The following is a 21380-nucleotide window of genomic DNA, read 5'->3' on the forward strand; positions in this document are numbered from 1 at the left end:
TTTATCACGAGTTACACTGTTACATACAGATTCCTCGGTTGAATTATTTGTACTTTGGTCAAATCGTGCAGAATTCTTTAGGAACATATATGTTCACAGCTAAAAGTTTGTGCGAAATTGAACACACTGCAGTCTCCAAAATGCATAAGTATGCCTTTGTATCATGCTGAGTGACACAACTATATCCTCACCTTTTGCACACAGCTACAATACTTTGGGAATGGCAACCAGTTTTGTTTGACCTGCATGCAATTCATCAGTTATAAAAGCATAATCACAAAAAACTCTGCAAAGCAGTATTTTCTTAGACAATATATTCCAAATGTGATAGATTAAGAAAAGTTGAGTGAAGCGATTTGGGGCATTTTTGTTGAGTTACAGTTTGACAAAAATCATAAAAAATAGTCCACTGAAAATCTTTGTATGAAATTTGTTTTTTTCACAACACTGAATTTTTAACTACTTACAGTAAACAGCCTACTTAGCTAATTTATTATCTAACATTGTTTTACAAATAACAGATCGTTTTAAAACCTAGTAATGTCTTGGTTTGATAGTACAACCTAGTGGTCATTAGTAAAAGTTAAGGAGGTGGCTCTAGTAGCCTATACCACCCCATTATACTCCCCACACGGACTTTGAGATATCAAAATCATTGGGGAGCCATCCTGATGAACAGCCTCTAAACTGTTGTCCACAAGTCTGAGATTGATTGGTGCTGGATCAGAAGTGCCCATATCTCATTCCACATGGTATGATGGGGTCAGCTGACCTGAGGAAATATAAGCACACTCACATCAGTGGGACATTCTGACAGAAACTGGGAGCAGTGACGTAGTTGACTGTGTCACTGGGCATCCGAGTCGTGTGTTTAGTGGTGCAGGTGAGCAGTCAAATGGACATGTTAAGATAGTCAGCTCCTATGCAACTTGCCATCGAGGCAATGGTAGGCATATCAGTGGCACCATTTTTTCCTTGTAAACATCACTTGAACAAGAATATATTCACTGCCACCAAGGAATTTGTGCTTTTGGTATGTGGGTTGGAGAGACTTCTGTAGTTTTTGACGTTATGATACCCTGCCATTGACATGTTCCGATGTTTATTTATTTATTTCATGTTCCGTAGATCCTGGAAGCGAGTGAATCGCAATGATATGGAACGTGTCAAATTGTACATAGTTCAAGCATAACTTGTATAAATACATACAATAAAGATACAGTGTAAATAAAATCAATAGACAACAGCACAATCAATAAACAGAAAATTGTTTTTCACATATTAAGGATAAGTAACATATATATGATTTGGCATGTGTCTGATAGTACACACCTGAAATATATCTTACATAAATGCAACAAAAAGATACAATGTGAATAAGATACCAACTAAACAACAGCGTATTCCACTAACAGAAAGTTTTTGTTTCACATGTTAAGGATGAGTAATATATACAGGAATCAAGATAAGTTCACTATTCCAAGGGAAATACAGAAATATCAATAAACAATTTTCATATGCCTATTCAAAACAAAATTAATTACACTATTTATACAACACTTGCAAGTTCAGTGATTATATACATTTTATTCACATACTCATCAATTGTATAAAAAGATTTCTCTATCAGGTACTCCTTGAGAGTTTGTTTGAATGCCGACAATCTATTGTTAAGGCATTTGATGTGTGGTGGGAGAGCATTAAACATCTTAATACTCGAGTAGTAAGCACCTTTTTGAACCATAGTGAGACTTTTCAGTTCAATGTGCAGACTGTTTTTGGTCCTTGTGTTATAGTCATGAAATTGGCTGTTATGTTTGTAGATAGAAGGGTTATTGCAGACAAAGGTCAACAAAGAAAAGATATACTGTGAGGCGGTGGTAAGGATCGCCATCTTTCGAAACAAGCATCCACAGGAGTGTCTGTGATGGACACCATTCATTATTCTGATAGCCCCCCCCCCCCCCCCCCCCCAAGAGGTTGGTTCCCCCAGAATATAATAGCATATGACATTAATGAATGAAAATAGCCGAAGTAAGAAGCCTTAATGATATCTACGTCAGCCACTGAAGCAATTACCCGTAGTGCAAATATTTCTGAGCAAAGTTTTTTTGTAAAGATGAAGAATGTGTGTCGACCAATCACATTTGCTGTCTATATAAGCACCCAGGAATTTAGTAACCTCAGCTTTTTGTATTGCTTGATCTCTACACTTTATGTTAATTTCTTCCAGATTTCTTTGTGGAGTATGGAATCTTGTATAAAGGGTTTCATCTGAATTGAGTGAGAGACCATTTGAAGAAAACCAATTTACTATATCAATGAAAACTTCGTTTGTAGTTTGTTCAAGATTGTTGTCTGTAAAATCATCAATTACAATTGTAGTGTCATCTGAAAAAGAGTAAATTTACTCTCTGTATCAAAATGAAGTGGGAGATCATTAATGAAGATGAGAAACAGCAGTGTACCCAAAACAGAGCCTTGTGGCACACAAAAACTTTCTGTGCCCCACTCAGATGAGGCAGGTTCTCCGGATTTGCCATTCAGCATTACAGTCTGCTTTCAGTCCTTTAGGTATGACTGGAGCCACGAACTAATGGTACCACCCAAACCATAATATTCTGCTTTTTTCAAAAGAATTAGATGGTTTACACAATCAAAGGCTTTGAGAGGTTACAAAAAATACCTACTGGAGACATCTTTTTGTTCATGGCTTCCAGAACTTGAATTTAATCATTACAGGTTCTGAGGGAATTATATAGCACCCTCTTTGTTCCGCAGGATGTTTTTATCCCTGCAGTGATCCACGATTTATTGATAGTGATTTTGCTACCACTTTGTTCTCTGTACCCTGTGGTGTGTGGGAAAATGCATTGTGTGTGCCAACATGTTGTTGCATGTGACGTTTTTTTCTCTGGCAGTACTCACACCCTTGAGGTGCTGGGCGAGACTGACTCACAGCCTGCACAACCTCTGAGATCTGAGTGCCCAAAGTTCTGACTGCAGTCAGACACACTGACACTGCATCTCCTACATGTCTTGTGGTCAACCTTCTCACCAACAGTCAGTTATCTGCAATAGGCTGTGACTGAACTGTGTTCTCTCTTTCGCGCTCTCTCTCTCTCTCTCTGTTTGCACAGAGTTGTCTCTTTAAGTCTTTTACCTCATTACTAGTAGTAGTCTTCTGAACGCAGTATTATACGGAACATAGGATGAATGGTCTGTCCCAGTAAAACTTCGCTAAGTGCTCGTTCTACAACTATGTTGCAGGTGATTCTCGTACACTGGTATTTTGCAACCTGGCCCACCTGGAGTGTAATGCTAAAGCAGCGGAGTGCTCTGCACCTGCATTGCATTTACAGCCAATATTGCCAGGCTCTGATTCGTATCACCTCTTTGCGACTGGAGCCCGGAACCTTGTATGTGTTGCTACTGCCACAAAGATCAGGTGAGTAACAATTAATTTTGTTTGTTATTGTTGTGGTTGTCTAAGACCAGTTTGATGCAGTTCTCCACATTAGTCCATTCCGTGCAAGCTTCTTGTACTACAACCTTTATCCATTTGAACCTGATTGCTTTACTCAACCCTTGGCTGTCTGTACAATGTTTATCCTACACCCCTCCCCTCCATTTCCAAACTGATGGTTCCTTGATGACTCCTATCAACTAATCCTTTTAGTCAACTTGTGCCAAACTTTTGTTCTCCAGTTAGATTCAGTATCTCGTCATTAATTATTGAATCTATTCATTTAATTTTCAGAATTCTTTTGTACAACCACATTTAGGAAGCTTCTATTATCTTCTTGTCTATTTTTTTTAAAGTAACGTTTCACTTTTGTACACCACTGCAGTTAAGATAAATACTAAAAGAACTTGCTAATGCTCAACTTAGTGTCTGATGTTAACATATTTGTTTCTTTCAGGAAATCTTTCCTTGCTGCTGCTAGTTTTCTTTTATTTTACTCCAGTGGTCATCAGTGCAAGGATAAAAATGGAAATTCTGTTCAGAAATTTTTCACTTTGAATAGAGGCATATGGGCTGTCCAGTACATTTCGTCAGCAGGGCATGCGCGCGCGCGCACACACACACACACACACACACACACACACACACACACACACACACACACACACACACACGAGAGAGATAACAGCACCCTCGCCTTTCCGTAATAGCGGTTTTTTACTTCAGGCTAGAAAATAGGAAATATTTGATTTTGGAGAGGGTAGCAAATCACTTGGAAGCCAATGTAAAGGTGATGTACTCTGAAGATATGATTTCTGTGGATAGACCTGTTCCTATTTTGGTCAACTCTTTATAAGTACCATTTAGTATTAATCTGTGCATATAGTGTCAGATTTCCCTACTGCAATTTAAGGGGTCACATAATGTCATTTCTAAAATTTATAAAAGCAGTAGAACAGTCAACAAAAAACTATTTTGTGTTTCTCTGTGTTGCACTCACTGTAAGTTCAAGGTCCACTTCAAGATTATCTGCCAACAAAATAATCCACACATAAGAAAATAATAATATTTTTGAGGGCATTACAAATTCTAATTATTCTCTGCTAACAAGACACTCAGTCCTAAGAGACAAAACATGACCAACTGCAAAATTATATTCATTTGGAAAAGAAATGAAGATGTTTGTTATTAGGTTCAAAGCACAGAATATTGCTCCCTCTATGCGAGGCCATTCCAGCCCGAGTGACAACATGCAGACAGCCAGGCACCTGCAGGCATCAGTGGCAGGGGTGGGAATTTTACTACTCTGGATGAGAGGCGTTGGGGAATGGTGTGCTTGTGACTTGTGCGCAGGGTTTGCATGCTAAAAAGCTACCTGGCAGGTGGCCTGTGCTTCCCTTGCCTGTCTACAGACAAGCTGGCGGGCCTGTAGAGCAGTGTATCTCTGCATTGTTATCCAGTTGTTTGCGGAAGGCAGTTCCAGTGACGGACTGTGACTGGCAAGTCTATCTATGACTGGGAAGTAGGAGGTCAGTGATAGCACATCAGTAAACGCTGTCTCAGCCTCATTTGAAAAATGATAGTGAGAAGGAAAATGGATACAGAAGTAAACAAAGTGCAGAGAATAAAACAAAGTGGAAATAGGGTAGAAAGAAGCAGCTAAGAGGTAGACAAGATAAAGTATAATTACCTCTTCTCCCACACTTGTATTTGATTTATGCTCCCTGTTTTCTTTTCTTCTGTATCTATTCTTCTCTCTTGCTCTCCAACACTTTTCAAAGGTCCACATTGTTCCCAGCTTGGTGCAAGCCTTTCAGTGTTGCACCACTTTGTCGGCTTGTCTCTGTGCTCCACATGTCTGAGTGAACCTCGTTCCAGACATTATGCAACAGAAAAATTGGAGGTTGTCTTCGTGATTTGAACTTGAGACCTTGCCATCACCAGTCAGCACTGCTGAAGGTTAGACAAGAAGGGGGCCAATCATATCAGATTGTGGTGTAACCGATGCTAAAAGTTTCTGTACTTGGTTTTGCATATGTTGTGTTCCTAATACTGTTAATGCATGAAATGTAAGGAAACTGTATTTTACTGTTAACAGCTGTCTCTTAGTTTCCCAGTTTTATTCACAATCATCAGAATAGCAATTTTAACTATAGGGTCATTACTGAGTGGAAAATTTGGTACTTACGCAAGTGTTTTAAAAAATAAAAAAATAAATCCTTTGGCATACACAAACATTTTGTGCCATAACCCTGAACTGCTGTACGTAAAAGAGAAAACACACCATCATCATGAGCACAGATTTGTATGACACAAATATTTTCATTCCCTACTCAAAATTATTTCTGGAGAATTATAATTTTGTACCCTTTTACTGTGATCTGTGGTAAAAAGTTTAAATAAGTTGCGCTGAGTATAAATTTAATTAAATAAATTTTACTCTATATGAATGACTTTTTAGGCTTCTTCGCTGGTCTGCCAGTCAGGCGAAGTTTGTACTAGTGAAAGACATACCAACATCAGAGCCATGTAGTTGCATCCATTTTGCAGATCATTCAGTTATTATCGGTTGCCACAGAATATATGAAATTGATCTTGGTGACCTATCTGTCGAAGGTAAGACTTCAAAAAATATTGTTTTATTTGATGTAGATGTAGCCAGTATCAAATTTAAATGTTTGTGTTGAGGGATAACAATCTGAATTAAATCACTGTCTATGAAATGACCAGCATGATAACACAAGGAGTCTCTGTAGTTATGTATCCAGAAGCTGAGGAATGATCCAGCTGATTATTGAAAAGTAAACTCTCTTACATAGAGTTTCCCATGTTTGTTTATATACCTATCTGTTTACGTCAAGTGGTAAGATTGGGAACTTGAGACCCTCTCTTACAAAAGCAGAGGTTCTTGGGGACAAGGCAGCCAACACTGCAATATGCACAGTCTATTAGTTGTATTATCATTAATAATAATGCAATAGTAATGAATTTGATTTTACAGTTGCGTCAGTTTTCCTAACACTATGCCTTTTCTTTATAATGTAACAGTGTGGGAGTAATAACATACTAACAGAAATATATGGCAGCGGTAAGAAGGAATCAAATCTGAAGAAGTTGGGTGGTCCAGGAACAAGTGATAAGTAATACAATCAAGTTACCAGTCTAATTTTTTATTTATTTTATTGGGGGGAGGGGTGTCAGATTGTATTTAAGAAAATTGGAATAGTATTGAAAGTGTGACAGAAATACTTTTGGATAGAAGGAGACAGTAGCAGACATGTCAAGAGGGTAATTAGACGAGTATCAGGTGAACTTTACCCTACTTACGAATTGCAGTGTAGTTCTGATCCTACCTTCTTGTTATGTCGATGAATAATTTTCGTGAGAATGTATGCAGAGCTGTAGCTTATTCATTCTCCATTCTCTCTCCCTTCCCCTCTCCCTGTCCTCCCTCCTGTGTGTGTTCTTATGCCTGGGCCAGGTTCTCATTTACTACAAGCTCTGAGGTGGCAGTTAGACTGGGACTGAAACAAACAAAGAAAGGGAGGAAACAATTTAAGGAAATGTTACTAACTAATCAGCAAGCACAGGCAATTAAAGAGAAGCAGTTATTCTTCAGTTACCATTGTGTGGCAGCACTACCTTCTCCTACCCTGATATTTAAAGGGGACAATAAATAAATAAACTTAACAATTGCTTTATTACCCAGATGCAGATGTAATGTGCCATGTGAGTACTGTATCCCTTTAAATGGTATACAATTGGATATTAAATTCCTTTGTTGACATTTATTATTTTTGTATTGAATTAAGAGATTGATGCTTCTTTGCACCAATGCTCAACACTTAAGTGTACCATATCAGTGGCACCTAATTCCTCATCATTACACACAATAAAGCAAACACACACAAAAAAAAATCGTTGCAAAAAATAAAAATTCTGTAAAATTGCTGATTGATGGGACAAGACACTCATGGAATTACAGCTTAATAAAACTTGCATACCATTGACACTGCCACTTTTAATTATTGAAAGCATGTCTGTCACAGCATTTGTGAATTTACTATGTACCTTCATGTTTAGTTTAACGTTGATACTACATCAGAATGTTTTGTGATCTGAGGGTGGCTGTAGCCGACACTGGTAATAGTGAAGTGTAATAGTTTGTGTGATACAGGAGGACTTGCAAAATAAAGTGCCAAAATATGATCACGGACTCATGTTCAGGCTTTGTCTTCAATTGATGAGCATTTGTGAAATTGATGCCTTTTGCTAATTTTTGAAAATTGTTTATCCACGATAAAATATAATTCATTACTGGTAACCTTTCGTCCACAATCTGCTAGCCAACGTACATTAATGAGATGGAAATTGACATTCTTACAGCTGCTGTGGCATATCAAAACTGGATCTGGTCTTGAGAAGCCTAGTATGTTAATTTTGTTTCCAACAGATTAAGTTTTTCATTGTAAAGTGAGTCTGTTATGTAGTCAACAGTGGTGGCAATGGTATGTAGGTATATTATAAGTCTTCGATGAATTTTAAAAAAGAGGAGGCCACTTTCTCGTATTCTTCGTTATAATGGTGAACACTTACCTGGTGCTATCTGAGTTAGCTGTGTGCGTACAATTGAGTGTACAGCCTCACTGACTGAAATTACACATTTCCATTATGCACTTGGTAAAACAGTTTATATCATGTTCATTTGCTCGGTGACAGTATATGAAACACAAACATAAAACCTAGTTATTCATGGTTATTGCTATCAAAATAATATGCTGTGGTGAATATGTTTTAGTTTGTGGTGTTTGATTTATAAACTCTCAAAGTTTGGCTCCCCACAGTTAACAAGTCTGCTTGAACTTCAGACGGCACCAGTGCTGTTTTTTTCCCTCTGTTCCCTCAGTTCAGTGCAGTGCTATTCAGCAACAATGTGTACTCTGCAACAGTAAGTGAAGTGTGTTATTTGGCTTTTGAAAACTGAGTCAGTTATAACAGTGCAACATAATTTTAGACGTCAGTATGGTTGTGAACCATCTACAACATAAACTATCCGTCATTGTCTAAAGTCTTTCAAGGAAACAGATACTGTTTCAAAAGCAAACTCACCAGATAGACCGAGAACTTCTGAAGATGTTGAACTAATAGAGGTGGAAAAGGGCATTTGTTCTTCCAACAAGGTGGCACCCCACCTCTTTACAGCAACTAAGTGTGTGCTGCTCATGACACTCGCTTTCCAGGAAGGTGGATAGGTAGGAATGGCCCAATGCCTTGGCCACCACGAAGCCCAGACTTAACCCCACTGGACTTTTTCTTTTGGGGCCCCGTCAGAAATGTTGTGCTTAGTGAAAAGATTACACACATCAATCATTTACGGGAAAGAGTCATCTCAGTGGCTGGGACAGTTACACCTGAAATGTTGGTGAATATGTGGCGAGAAGTGGAATATCGTCTTGATGTGTGCAGGGCAACAAATGGATCATATGTTGATGTCTACTAACTTTAAACAAAACTTGAAGGAATTCTCCCTCATGATATGTACTCATTGATGTAATTTTTCATTAAACTCCCCATAAAATGTATACTTGAAACTAGGGAGTTCTTTTTAGAACACCCAGAATTTTATTTCCACTCACAAAATTGTCTTGAATTGCTACCAGTCTTCACTGCACCAATATGCCTGCATACACTTAAAATTTTGCACACATCTGCTTAGTGACAAAATATACTGTGAACCTCTCTCTCTCTCTCTCTCTCTCTCTCTCTCTCCCTCTCTCTCTCTCTCCCTCTCTCTCTCTCTCTCTCTCTCTCTCTCTCTCTCTCTCTCTCTCTCTCTCTCTCTCTCTCTCTCTCTCTCTCTCACCTACCTTTTCGCAATCAACTTAACTGCTACAAGAATCTCTGTACAACCTAGCAGCCCACCCGGAATTGACTATTGCAGTTTTGTCATGGCTCTGTTGTGCTTCAGTATACCTTGCCACCAGATGAGCTCAAAGTGGTATTGTTATTACTTTGTAAGTTTGCCAAGGTCATTTACATTGCAATTGACTGCATCCTCGCTCACTTTTTTGAAAAATAAGTGCAAAAACTCCTTGGGTTGTCCTTGCTGTTTATTCCATATGCAGAAATTATAGCTATGCTATCGCTTTCCACTCTAACAATCACTGTGGGGTAAGTTAAAAGCTCAAAATGAGCATTCTCAGAAAAAGGTGATTAGTGCATCAGCGGTCAAAGCCTGTTGATACAGTAACATGTTAATAACTTATGGTAAAATAAGTGCAGCCAAACAGTGACAGCAGGCAACTCCGCGTATCTAAGGTATAAAATCAAAGAATTTCAATAGAAACAGAGAGGATATTGAACAATTTTGTTAGAGTTGGTGGTAGAAGAAAACTTAGTCTCATATTTGAAGACTCATATATATGTAGTAATAAATTTTGTTTCATGCTTTCAGAGTTTCTTGATCAGTCAGATGCATCTTTGTCTCATATATTTTTTGGCATTGAGAAACTAAATAGCTTTCCAGTTGCTATTTTGGACATGAAACATTCGTCATCTGAGCAAGAATTTTTGTTATGTTTCAATGAACTGGGTGTATTTGTCGACAAATATGGACAGAGGACCCGAGAAGATGATGTTAAATGGAGCCAGATGCCTCTTGGATTCTGTAAGTATTTTGAACTTTTATCTACATCTATGTGGATACTCTGCAAATCACACTTAAGTGCAGTGAAAAGAGTTCATCAAACCACCTTCACAATAAATCTCTTATTATTGCACTCTCAAACAGCATGCAGATAAAACGAACACTCGTATCTTTCTGTGCGAGCTCTGATTTCCCTTATTTTATTATGGTGATCATTTCTCCCTATGTAGTTCATTGTCAAGAAAATATTTTTGCATTCAGAGGAGAAAGTTGGTGGATGAAATTTCGTGAGAAGATCCCATTGCAATGAAAAATGCCTTTGTGTTAATTATGTACACCCCAAAATCCTGTATTTTTTCCATGACACTCTCTCCCCTATTTTTCTATAATACAAAGCATGCTGCCCTTTTTGGAACTTTTTCAGTGTACTCTGTTAATCCTGTCTGGTAAGGATCCCACACCGCATAGTAGTACTCCAAAAGAGGGCAGACAAGCATAATGTAGGCTGTCTCTTTAGTAAATCTATTGCATTTTCTGAGTGTTCTGCCAATAAAACAGTGTCTTTATTTCACCTTCCCCACAAAATTTCTGTGTATTCTTTCCAATTGGATTTGTTCTTAATTGTAATTCATAGGTATTTAGTTGAATTTACGTCCTTTAGGTACGATTAATTTATGTTGTAATTAAAGTTTAACGGATTACTTTTAGTACTTATGAGGATGACCTCACACTTTCCATTATTTAGGGCCAATTGCCAATTTTCGCACCATACAGATGTCTTTTTAAATCGTTTTGCACTTTGTTTTGATCTTCTGATGACTGTACTAGATGATAAATGGCAGCATCATCTGCAAATGACCAAAGACAGCTGTTCAGATTGCCTCCAAAATCATTTATACAGATGAGGAACAGCAGAGGGCATATAACTGACTACCTTGAGGAACACCAGAAATCACTTCAGTTTTACTCGGAGACTTTCCGTTAGTTACTACAAACTGACCCCCTCAGACAGGAAATCGCAAATCCAATCATACAACTGAGACGATATTCCATACGCAGTCTGATTACAGGCTGCAAGTGAGGTACGGTCACAAAAGCAATCTGGAAATCTAGAAACATGAAATCTATGTGAAATTCCTTGGTGGTAACACTTAACACTTTGTTTGAGTAAAGAGCTATTTGTGTTCCAGAAGAATGATGTTTACTATATGCGTGTTCACTGTATGTAAAGACAATTTTCCTTGAGGTAAAGTTCCAATATCCCGCTGCATATTGGTGTTAATGATATGGGCCTATAATTTAGTGAATTACTTGTATTACCCTTCTTGAATATTGGTGTGATCTGTGCAACTTTCCAGTCTTTGGGTACAGATCTTTCATCGAGCGAGTGGTTGTATATGATAATTATGGAGCTATTGCATCAGCATACTCTGAAAGGAACCTAATTTGGAATACAGTCTGGCCTGGAAGACTTGCTTTTATTAAGTGATTTAAGTCGCTTCAATACTCAAAGGATATCTACTTTTAAGTTAGTCATGTTGGCAGCTGTTCTTAATTTTAATTTTGGACTACTTACTTCATCTTCTTTGGTGAAGGAATTTTTGAAGGCTGTGTTTAGTAATTCTGCTTTAGCAGCACTGTCATTGATAGTATTTTCATTGCTATCACACAGAGAAAACATTGATTGTATCTTTCCGCTAGCATTCTTTATGTATAACCAGAATCTCTCTGGATTTTCTGCCATATTGTGAGACAGAGTTTCATTGTGGAGATATTATAAAGCACCTGGCATCGAAGTCCGCACTGAATTTTTTCTGGAAAAGATCACTAATTTTGGGGATTTGGTGTTCGTTTGAATGTAACGTGCTTTTTTTCGTTGTTTCTGCAACAGTGTTCTGACCTGTTTTGTGTACCACGGGGGATAAGCTCTGTTATTAATTTAATTTGTATAAATCTTTCAATTGCCATGAATACTATTTCTTTGAATTGAAGCCACATCAGGTCTACACATACATTGTTAATTTGGAAGGAGTGGAGATTGTCTCTCAGGAAGGATTCAGGTGAATTTTTATCTGCTTTTTTCATTAGACACATTTTTCGTATATTTTTAGTGTTAGGTTTCTAAAATACATTTTAAAGTTTCAGGTAACTGAATGTGTAAATTTACTGTACTGCTGTATTTGAAGGTTGGCAAGCTGAGTACTGCCTCTCTCCAACAAAAATGTACATTGCGATAACAATAGTAATACAATTACGATAGTTTTATAATTATAATAAATGTTACTTGCAAAGCCTCAGTGCTTGTGGAACAGGCCTAGTCATTAGAAAAATAATGTTTTGTTAGATAAAGGCAAAGGTCTGTGTGAAATGCAAATGCCAAAAGCTACAAGTATAGGAGAAGTAAGACATGGGAGTGGTTTAAATACCTACTGCAGGATTTAAAATGCTTAAGACTGCCTTATTGAACAACTCTTTGAATTGGTCAGTTATGTCCTGGCAAACATCTTGTTGAACAGGAAATTCTTTATAAAGTTGAAATTATTGTAACGCCTCTTGGGACATTGACATTTGGTAATGATACAAAAAAATGGGAGCTTAGGGTGTGCAGTGTTTAAGAATATTTAAAAACACAAATGGTGAACTAGAAGAAACAGGTGCCTAATTCACAGGGTCAGCCCAAGTGTATGCATAGATTCAGACATAGCCACCTTAAAAGCGAGATTGTGGCTGTAATGCAGGTTAGCGAGACACAGCATAACGAGTATCAGCCCGTAAGTATGAGCTCACTTCTAGGTAACATTCTGTCCAGCTTTAGAAGGGAATGGAAACTTTGTATGGTTAAACGATTATCGAATGCTGACATCTGAAGAAAGCTCTACAAGAGATAATATTCAACTACATACACCCTGCCTTAAAAAAGGGCCAATTGAAAGAGGGTTCTGCATTGGCAAGTCTGGATTACAGCACAGCATTCACTCACTCACAAATCAAGTTCTGGAAATCCCATCATGAAAGATGTAGTGACACATGAGTAGTGTACACCATCAGCATTCAGAAGCAGTTATTGCACACTACCTTTGCAAAATATTCTAACTACTAGCTACAAGAAGTTCTAATCTTCTCACATTCATTGTTGTGTGAATTCCTTGTAGATTACTTTATTATAATATATCTTACTTTGAATGTCTGAAAATTTCTAATTCCCTGCCTGAAGTCTACAGGCACTGTTTCAAACCTTTCGCAGCAGACTGCCAAACTGCGTTTTGAATCCTAGAGGAGGACGACATACTTCATATGAAAATTACTTTTAGTTCTAATATTGTGGTTATGAATTTCACGTGGTTCATGCTAAACTCACTCTTATTGTGAACTACAAATACCACTGAAGAGTAAATGTATTCACATATGATTCTAAAAGGTCTTTGGTCCCAGAAGAGACTTCTACTAGATGTTCGGTTACCAATTGTGTGAAATATTCACATTGCATGGTTTTGCAGAATAAATTCCCTTTTGACCGTAGCTGTATTGCTCTAGAGTAATGTGCAATAAGACAGTAATGACCACAAGTATGTGAAGAATGCTAGCAATCCCATCTGCAGCTATGCATGTGAGACAGGCGGGGCTGAGCTTTTCGCTAACTTACGCGTGTATTGTAGCCAACTAAGCTTACTATTCATCATGATGCTGAGGAACTTAACACACAGTTTCATTTAGTGTGTGCCCACTGATTTCTACTTCTGGTACTTTTCTTTTGTAAGTCATTTTCATTTGTTTTGAGTTTTCTAGTGTGAGTTGTTGTAGGATTAAGGGTTGTTTTAAGCAAGTTGTAATCTTGTTCCATTAGTCTCTGTGCTGAGTCCTGTATGCTATGTCTTTGAGACCTTTATCACTATATCTTTTTACTAAATAGTTTTGAGATATCACCTGGTGTGAATAATAGGTCCTCTCAGACTCCTTACTCACAGCTTTGAAATTTGTTTTGCTCCTGGTATATCATTTGTTAATCTGACCCACTGTTTCTCTTGTTGTTGTATGACTGTTCATGCAGGGAGGATGCCTTTTTTGCCTTAATGGAGTAACTCTCCACTCTTATTGTGTTGTAGACCTTAAGGGGGGGACATAGGAGAAAATGGACGTGTTTACATAATCTAACACAGTTTTTTGTGTTTGAAAGATAATAGAACCAAATTTTGCACGTGAAGTAATTATGTTATGGGCTACATTCTGGAATTTTTCAAATGTTTTTTCTCAAAAAATTTGATCATGGCAGTGTTGGAAATTTTTGCAACACATGCTATCACACAAGGAATGTTTTCGCAAAAATTACTTTACTTAAAACTTTCATACTGTGGTAGGTAATTCTTAATAATCAGATAGGCAAATGTGTGGAACAGTTTTTTAATATCAGTTTAAAGCTCTTAAAATTTATTTTTAAAAAAATATGCGTATGAAACAAAGCAATTTCAATTCAACAGAAAAGTAAATAATTTTGACAAAAATACACTTAGAAAAAATTGGTACCACTGGAAGTTGTGTTATACTATGAACAAAGTCTGCAGAAAATTTCACTTTGCTATCTCCAATGGTTCAGGCAGAAATTTTCCTTGTACATTGAAAAATGAAAGTTCTAGGAAATGGTCATAAGATTTTATAAGGATTTTCACCATAAACTTGTACCTTAATGTTGACCATAACCATACATTTGTCTTCTTGCTCTTCGTGTACTTGTTTCCTTTTCATCTGGTGTTTCTGGCATACCCTTTTGGCTATATCCTTCACAGTCAGTTCAGAATGCCCAACACCTGCAGTATCCATCTTCTTCAATAGCTTCTCAGTGAAGAAACCTGCAGCAATTCCTAATCCAGTAAGAGTTCTTATTCTTCCAATGTTACCATCATTAAACACCAGACATGCATCATATGTGGCAATTTTAACAACAGTAGATGAGCTAAATGTTGTTTTTGGGCACCTCTTCCAAATGAGACTGTTGAAGCTCTCATTCAGGTTTTGTATTCCACCACGGGTACATTTGTTTAACAAATCTGGATGAGCTAGAAACTGGAATGTTAGCTTTATGGTGTTTAAGACTGCTTCAGGAAGACTGTGTTTATGTGAATAGGTTTTGTTTCTTGTTTTTGCCTTCTTATATTTGCACCAGGATATATCACCCAATTCATGTACTGGCTTCTATTCAGCTGAAAACTCGTGAAAAAATATTGACCACACTGCCTTCTGCATTGCCTTCAAATCTCCAGTGTTTTGCCTTATTGCTTTGCCATAATATATTTGCAAATTGTGGATCTCTTTGTCAGTCAGGCATTGTGGCCCACCCAATGGCTTTCCATCTTTGAGTTTTACACCTTTTTGTTCTCATTTCAGTTTCAGAATTTTCCTGCCCATCCTCTTATGAATGTGACTCATACACACTAGCTTTTCAATGTTGCATCCATTTCTATGTGGCTTGCTTTCTACAACAGATTTAAAAGCACTAGAATCTCCGTCACCAAGATATTTCACATATCTAACTCCATGCCTCATTTCGCTCCAATGAACTATTAATATTATTCCTGCTTGCTCCATGCCACCACTAGAACCATCATAATTCTTGCTGCAAATTATTTTGTGTTTTATTTGCCATTGTCTTTCTTCTTCCTTATTGTCTAATGGTTTCCTCTGTTTACAAATAGAACAATATGTGGACATCACCTGCAAATCCAAAAGCTTTTCCTGTGTCAACATTTATAACTGATGAAACACCATGTAAGGAGGTGCGGCCCCTTTTCACCTGTGAACTACATAGGTCTATAGAAGGCAAAGGATCATTTACTTCTGTCTGAATGTCTTTGTTAAATAAAACTGCCTCTTTCACTGCTTCGCTGCTGCTGACAAAGTGCTATTGCATTTTGTTTCCGAGGTGTTCAGAGGATGGTTGTTTCGTGTTAAGTACGAGGCAGGTAGAGATGTCATATTCATTATTGCACAAAACAAATTGCTACCTTCCCTTGCAACACCAACACATCTCATCCCATAGCGGTATCTTATGTTGGCTTCATACACCCAATTCTTAGCAATTGGTGTTTAGGACTGAATGTCAGTTTGACAGCTGTCTCAAAACAAGTGCATATTACACACAATACCATCTCTGTCATTGCTGTCAAATAATCTCAAAGATTTATTGCCCAGTTACCACATGCACATGAATTTCTAATAATAGAATACATAATTTCTAAATCAATTATTCTAAAACCGCTATTCACTTTTTCTTTAGTGGACTGAAACTGTACACCAGCTCAAAGTTTCTTCTGTGAACTGCTCATCATCTTAGCTTCACAATTATCTTCCGCTGAATTATGTTGACTCACTTGTAGAAACTGTTTATTCACATGTAAATGGCGAGCATTAGCCACTTTCCAAAATGCTTTACCACAATATCTTGTCATTTTAAATGGTAAATCATACAAAAAAAGCTTTCACACAGTCGTAATTCTCACACTAACAGCAGAACTGAAATGTTTATATTTCTGCACGACAGACAATATCAGCTGCCAAAGATAGCTAGCAGAAGGCAAAGGTAACATGACGTAAACGGGTCCACAGTGTTCTATACTCTTCCGGTGCTTTTATGACAGCAAGAAGTAAAACATTGCAAACAAGAAGAGTGTCGTCTAGAAAAGTGGACGTGGTGCTGTGCAGTGATTGAAACAAGACAGAAATACTGTCTCCAATTTTCACAAAATTGCTAACATGCTACATGACCAGGGAGGATTCAGGATTCGCTGATAGCAGTGGAAATTCAAAAACATAACGAAGTAATATTTTTTTACGTGTGAAATTTCATCTTTTTTTTCACTTACTATTGGCTGCACTTGCTGCCAAAGGTAGACTTTTCTTCATAAATAAGAGTGTGTCTTCGATGAATTTTGCACAGCATACAAACAATACTTAGAGGTATACAAAACTCTAGGGGTTTTGGGGGGAGGGGGGGGGGGAATTCTACAGCCTTAGTTTTCACCCTTTAGCACTGACTATTCGTAATGCCCAAATAGTGTTATGATACCCAATTACAAGATGATTTTTGAGTAGAGTTTCAAAAAAGTAGAATCAATAGAAGAATATTGGTGATTTTTTTTTTAAATATTCAACCACTTACCACTTTTTTCGAGGAAGGCAGTGAACAATGGACAGACTACTTTTTTTTTTATTTGCCTGTTTAATTTAATATTTTGATTCTGTGTCTCTTTAACCCAGGTGTGTCAAAATTTTCTGTTTTTCTTCAGTTACTACATCTCTTATGGAAATAATAAGAATAAAAAACGGAAAATCGGTTATTTCAGAAATTGGTTATTGTGAGTAGTTTTAACAGTCGGGTTCAACTGATGTGGAAAAAAAACCTGATATAACCAAAAATCGGTTGTTTCAGCAATGTCCGCCATCCCTAATAGAAGGTACCCGGATTAAATGCCATTATTATACATTTCAAAATATGTGCAGTGGTACCAATTGTATTAATGAACAGTCTTGCCATGGCCACTGGAGTGGCACGAGCTCAAAAACCAGTGTTAATGCTGTTTTCTTTCACGTTTGTGTGTGCTCTACTCGTAGGTCTGCTATAGGTAAATGGTTGCTCTTCCCTTACTTTATGTATTGCTCCATCAGGGAATTTCCATTACTGTTAATCAAAGTTGTACATACACTATGTAATCAAAAGTATCCAAACACCCCCCAAAACATAAGTTTTTCATATTAGGTGCCATGCACTGCCTGGTACTCCATATCAGTGACCTCAGTAGTCATTAGACATCGTGAGAGCAGAATGGGGCACTCTGTGGAACTCATGGACTTCAAACGTGGTCAAGTGATTGGGTGTCACTTGTGTCATACGTCTGTATGCGAGATTTCCACACAGCTAAACATCCTCAGGTCCACTGTTTCTAATGTGATAGTGAACTGGAAACGTGAAAGGACACATACAGCACAAAAGCACACAGGCCGACCTCGTCTGATGACTGAGAGACACCGCCGACAGTTGAAGAGGGTCATAATGTGTAGTAGGCAGACATCTATCCAGACCATCACACAGGAATTCCAAACTGTATCAGGATCCACTGCAAGTACTATGAAGGTGAGATGTGAGAAAACTTGAATTTCACAGTCGAGCAGCTGCTCATAAGCCACACATCACACTGGTAAATGCCAAATGAAACCTCACTTGGTGTAAGGAGCGTAAACATTGTATGATTGAGCAGTGGAAAAACGTTGTGTGGAATGACAAATCATGGTACACAATATGGCAATCGAAAGGCAGGGTGTGGTGTATGGCGAATGCCCAGTGAACGCCATCTGCCAGTGAGTGTAGTGCCAGCAGTTAAATTCGGAGGAGGTCGTATTGTGATGTGGTCATATTTTTCAGGAAGTGGGCTTGCACTCCTTGTTCTTTTGTGTAGCACTATCATAGCACAAGCCTACATTGATGTTTCAAGCACCATCTCGCTTCCCACTGTTGGAGAGCAATTCGGGGATTGCGATTGGATCTTTCAACACAATCGAGCACCTGTTCATAACACAAGGCCAATGGTGGATTGGTTACACGAATATAACATCCCTGTAATGGACTGACCTGCACAGAGTCCTGACCTGAATCCTATAGAACACCTTTGGGATGTTTTGGAACGTCGACTTCATGCCAGGCCTCACTGATCAACATTGATACCTCTCCTCATTGCAGCACCCCATGAAGAATGGGCTGCCATTCCCCAAGAAACCTTCCTGCACCTGATTGAACGTATGCCTGCGAGAGTAGAAGCTGTCATCAAGGCTAATGGGTGGGCCAACACCATATTGAATTCCAGCATTACCGATGGAGGTGCCACAAACTTGCAAGTCATTTTCAGCCAGGTGTCTGGATACTTTAGATCATATAGTGTATTTGTAACACTAGGGAAGGGACAACTGTTCTAAGTAACATGCTCCTAAAATAGCAAAACACCTTTCTAATTTATTTCATGACAATTATATGCAAGGACATACATGGCATAATATACTATGAAAGAATCATCCATAAAGTAAGTTATAATCTGCCTAGTATATCTGTGTATATGACTTGTTCCTATGTCAAAATCACCGTGTCACTAATGTATAATGCTTCCATTTTAAATACTTGAAAATGGCCTAATGCCGACATTGAGCAGTCGTGCATGAAAGAGAATAGCATATGAAGGCATCATGAAATCATTCAAAAAACACTAGGAAATATTGTGACAAGGCATAGCACAAAAACAGTCAAAAACCACACCTATTACAAGGGGATCAAATTATATAAAAACATGTACCATACTTAAAATTTTTGTAATTAAGCTGCATCGAAGTGACACTGAAGGGATTTGTTACTAGTAAGTGCTTTTTGAGTATTAGAGAATTCTTCTCAGAGGAGTAATTATCTTCATGCACCACATTGTTTCAAAGTAATTGATGTGCTGAATTTCTGTTATTGTTTCCACAAAGTTGTGAATGTAAACATATGCCCACAATCCAAAATAAATTTTTCCTTGTCTATGGAGAATAAATAAATGGATTAAATTCTCTGTTGACAGGTTTCTGCAAGCCATATTTATTTATTTTCCACTTTGGTTGTGTTGAAGTTATGAGATTATCACATGCGTCTTTCAGACGCTCCAAAGATGATCCTGATGATTCGACAATAATAAATTATCCAGAGCAGAGGTTTATTTACTTCAGCAATCCACGGTTCCTGGGTGAGTTTCTCCCTTGAATCATTTAATTTTACTCACTGAATGTTATTAGCTGTATTGATTTTAGAGGATATTCCTTTGTGTTTTCAGGACAGACAAACAGGCTTGATGCAGTTTGTTTAGCTAGCATATCCAGCAGTGGAGTGGAACTCATTCATTTGGAAGCTGCTCTCACCTTTCAAACAGATTTGCTCGGCAGTTCTTCCAGTCTTACTACTACTACTTCACAAGACAGGTACGTAGTGTTACATGAAATGCACCGTTACTACTACTACTACTACTACTGCTACTACTACTACTACTTCACAAGACAGGTATGTAGTATTACATGAAATGCACTGAAATGACCTACTAGAAATCAATGTATTCTGCTCTGTCTTCCCAAAATAGTTTGCAGTCTGAAAATGATAGCAAAAAAATGAGTTGATTGGTTAATCGTAACCAAATGCTGCTCCCCTTTTCGGAGCTAAAGAAATAGAATGCGGTGTGTAAACCTGTATAGTAGTAGAGGCAATTGTGAATGTAGAAAATTGCTTAGAGAATGAAGGAGGACATTGGCAGAATCTAACACAAAAGTAGTATACAAATTCCAGAATGAGATTTTCACTCTGCAGCAGAGTGTGCGCTAATATGGCCACACAGACATGAGACCTCAAATTCAGCTCTGAGGTTGAGAAATTGCCCAGTGTCATGGTAACGTCACCATCCCCCCATCCAGCTGTGCAACAAGCAATCAAACTCTTCCGTCTAGGGCGAAGCCACCAGCTTCACAATCGACAGGCCGGAAAGGACTGAAGCAGTACTCCCGTAAAGACTCCCTACGTCCCTCAAGCCAACCAACACACTGGTCTTCCTGTAGCCGGAAAGGCTTGAAGAAGTCCACCAAAGGTCTTTTCCTTTGCTAACTCAAAGGATTCTCTTTGACAGTGTTGCCACGTGATGCCTTAGCCCGGCCAGCCTCCGTGTCGTCGCTGCGCATCACCAACCGTTTTTCTGCGTTGGACTCCACAGACATACAGCACAACCAAGCCAATGCTGCTGTGGACCTCATGGCGCAGGGTCCTCGTGCTTCTATGCCCTGTAGCAGCTGGTCTTCACAGGCTGTCACTCGGCAGCTGCTGAGGTGACACCCCTTTCATTTCTTCCTCATCATGACTGTCCTCCAACGGAATGTTCATGGCCTTCGGTCCCTAAAGAGGTTTTACAGTTGCTTTTAGCCTCACAGCATCCCCTTATACTCTGCGTACAGGAAATAAAATTATGTCCTCAAGACCTCTTTGAGCTTCCGCATGCCATTCTGCTCATATGGGATGGCGTTCATACTCAACTCATCTCCCTCACTTCCCATCTTCAAGCTGTTGCAGTCCACCTTTTCCTTCCTCAACTGACTTTTTCCCTCTGTACCATTTATGTCCCTCCATCATTCAATGTCAACAGGACAGAATTACTTCACCTTATTGGGCACCTACCTCCTCTGTTTCTGCTACTTGGTGACTTCAATGTGCATCATCCCCTTTGG

The 21380-nt window shown here is 38.3% G+C and overlaps 1 protein-coding gene across 1 annotated transcript in view; it reads left to right on the forward strand.

The window, feature by feature from the left end:
- Positions 1–21380, forward strand: part of LOC124545374 (citron rho-interacting kinase) — a 213184-nt gene that overhangs the window by 180089 nt on the left and 11715 nt on the right. Inside the window, exons 29-33 of the mRNA XM_047124284.1 lie at positions 3271–3448; positions 5928–6082; positions 9921–10133; positions 19703–19864; positions 19952–20096. Coding sequence (XP_046980240.1) covers positions 3271–3448; positions 5928–6082; positions 9921–10133; positions 19703–19864; positions 19952–20096 — 853 coding nt within the window. The remainder of the gene's footprint in view (positions 1–3270; positions 3449–5927; positions 6083–9920; positions 10134–19702; positions 19865–19951; positions 20097–21380) is intronic.

The sequence above is a fragment of the Schistocerca americana genome, chromosome 8 (genome assembly GCF_021461395.2).
Source record: "Schistocerca americana isolate TAMUIC-IGC-003095 chromosome 8, iqSchAmer2.1, whole genome shotgun sequence".
Taxonomy (NCBI): Eukaryota; Metazoa; Arthropoda; class Insecta; order Orthoptera; family Acrididae; genus Schistocerca; species Schistocerca americana.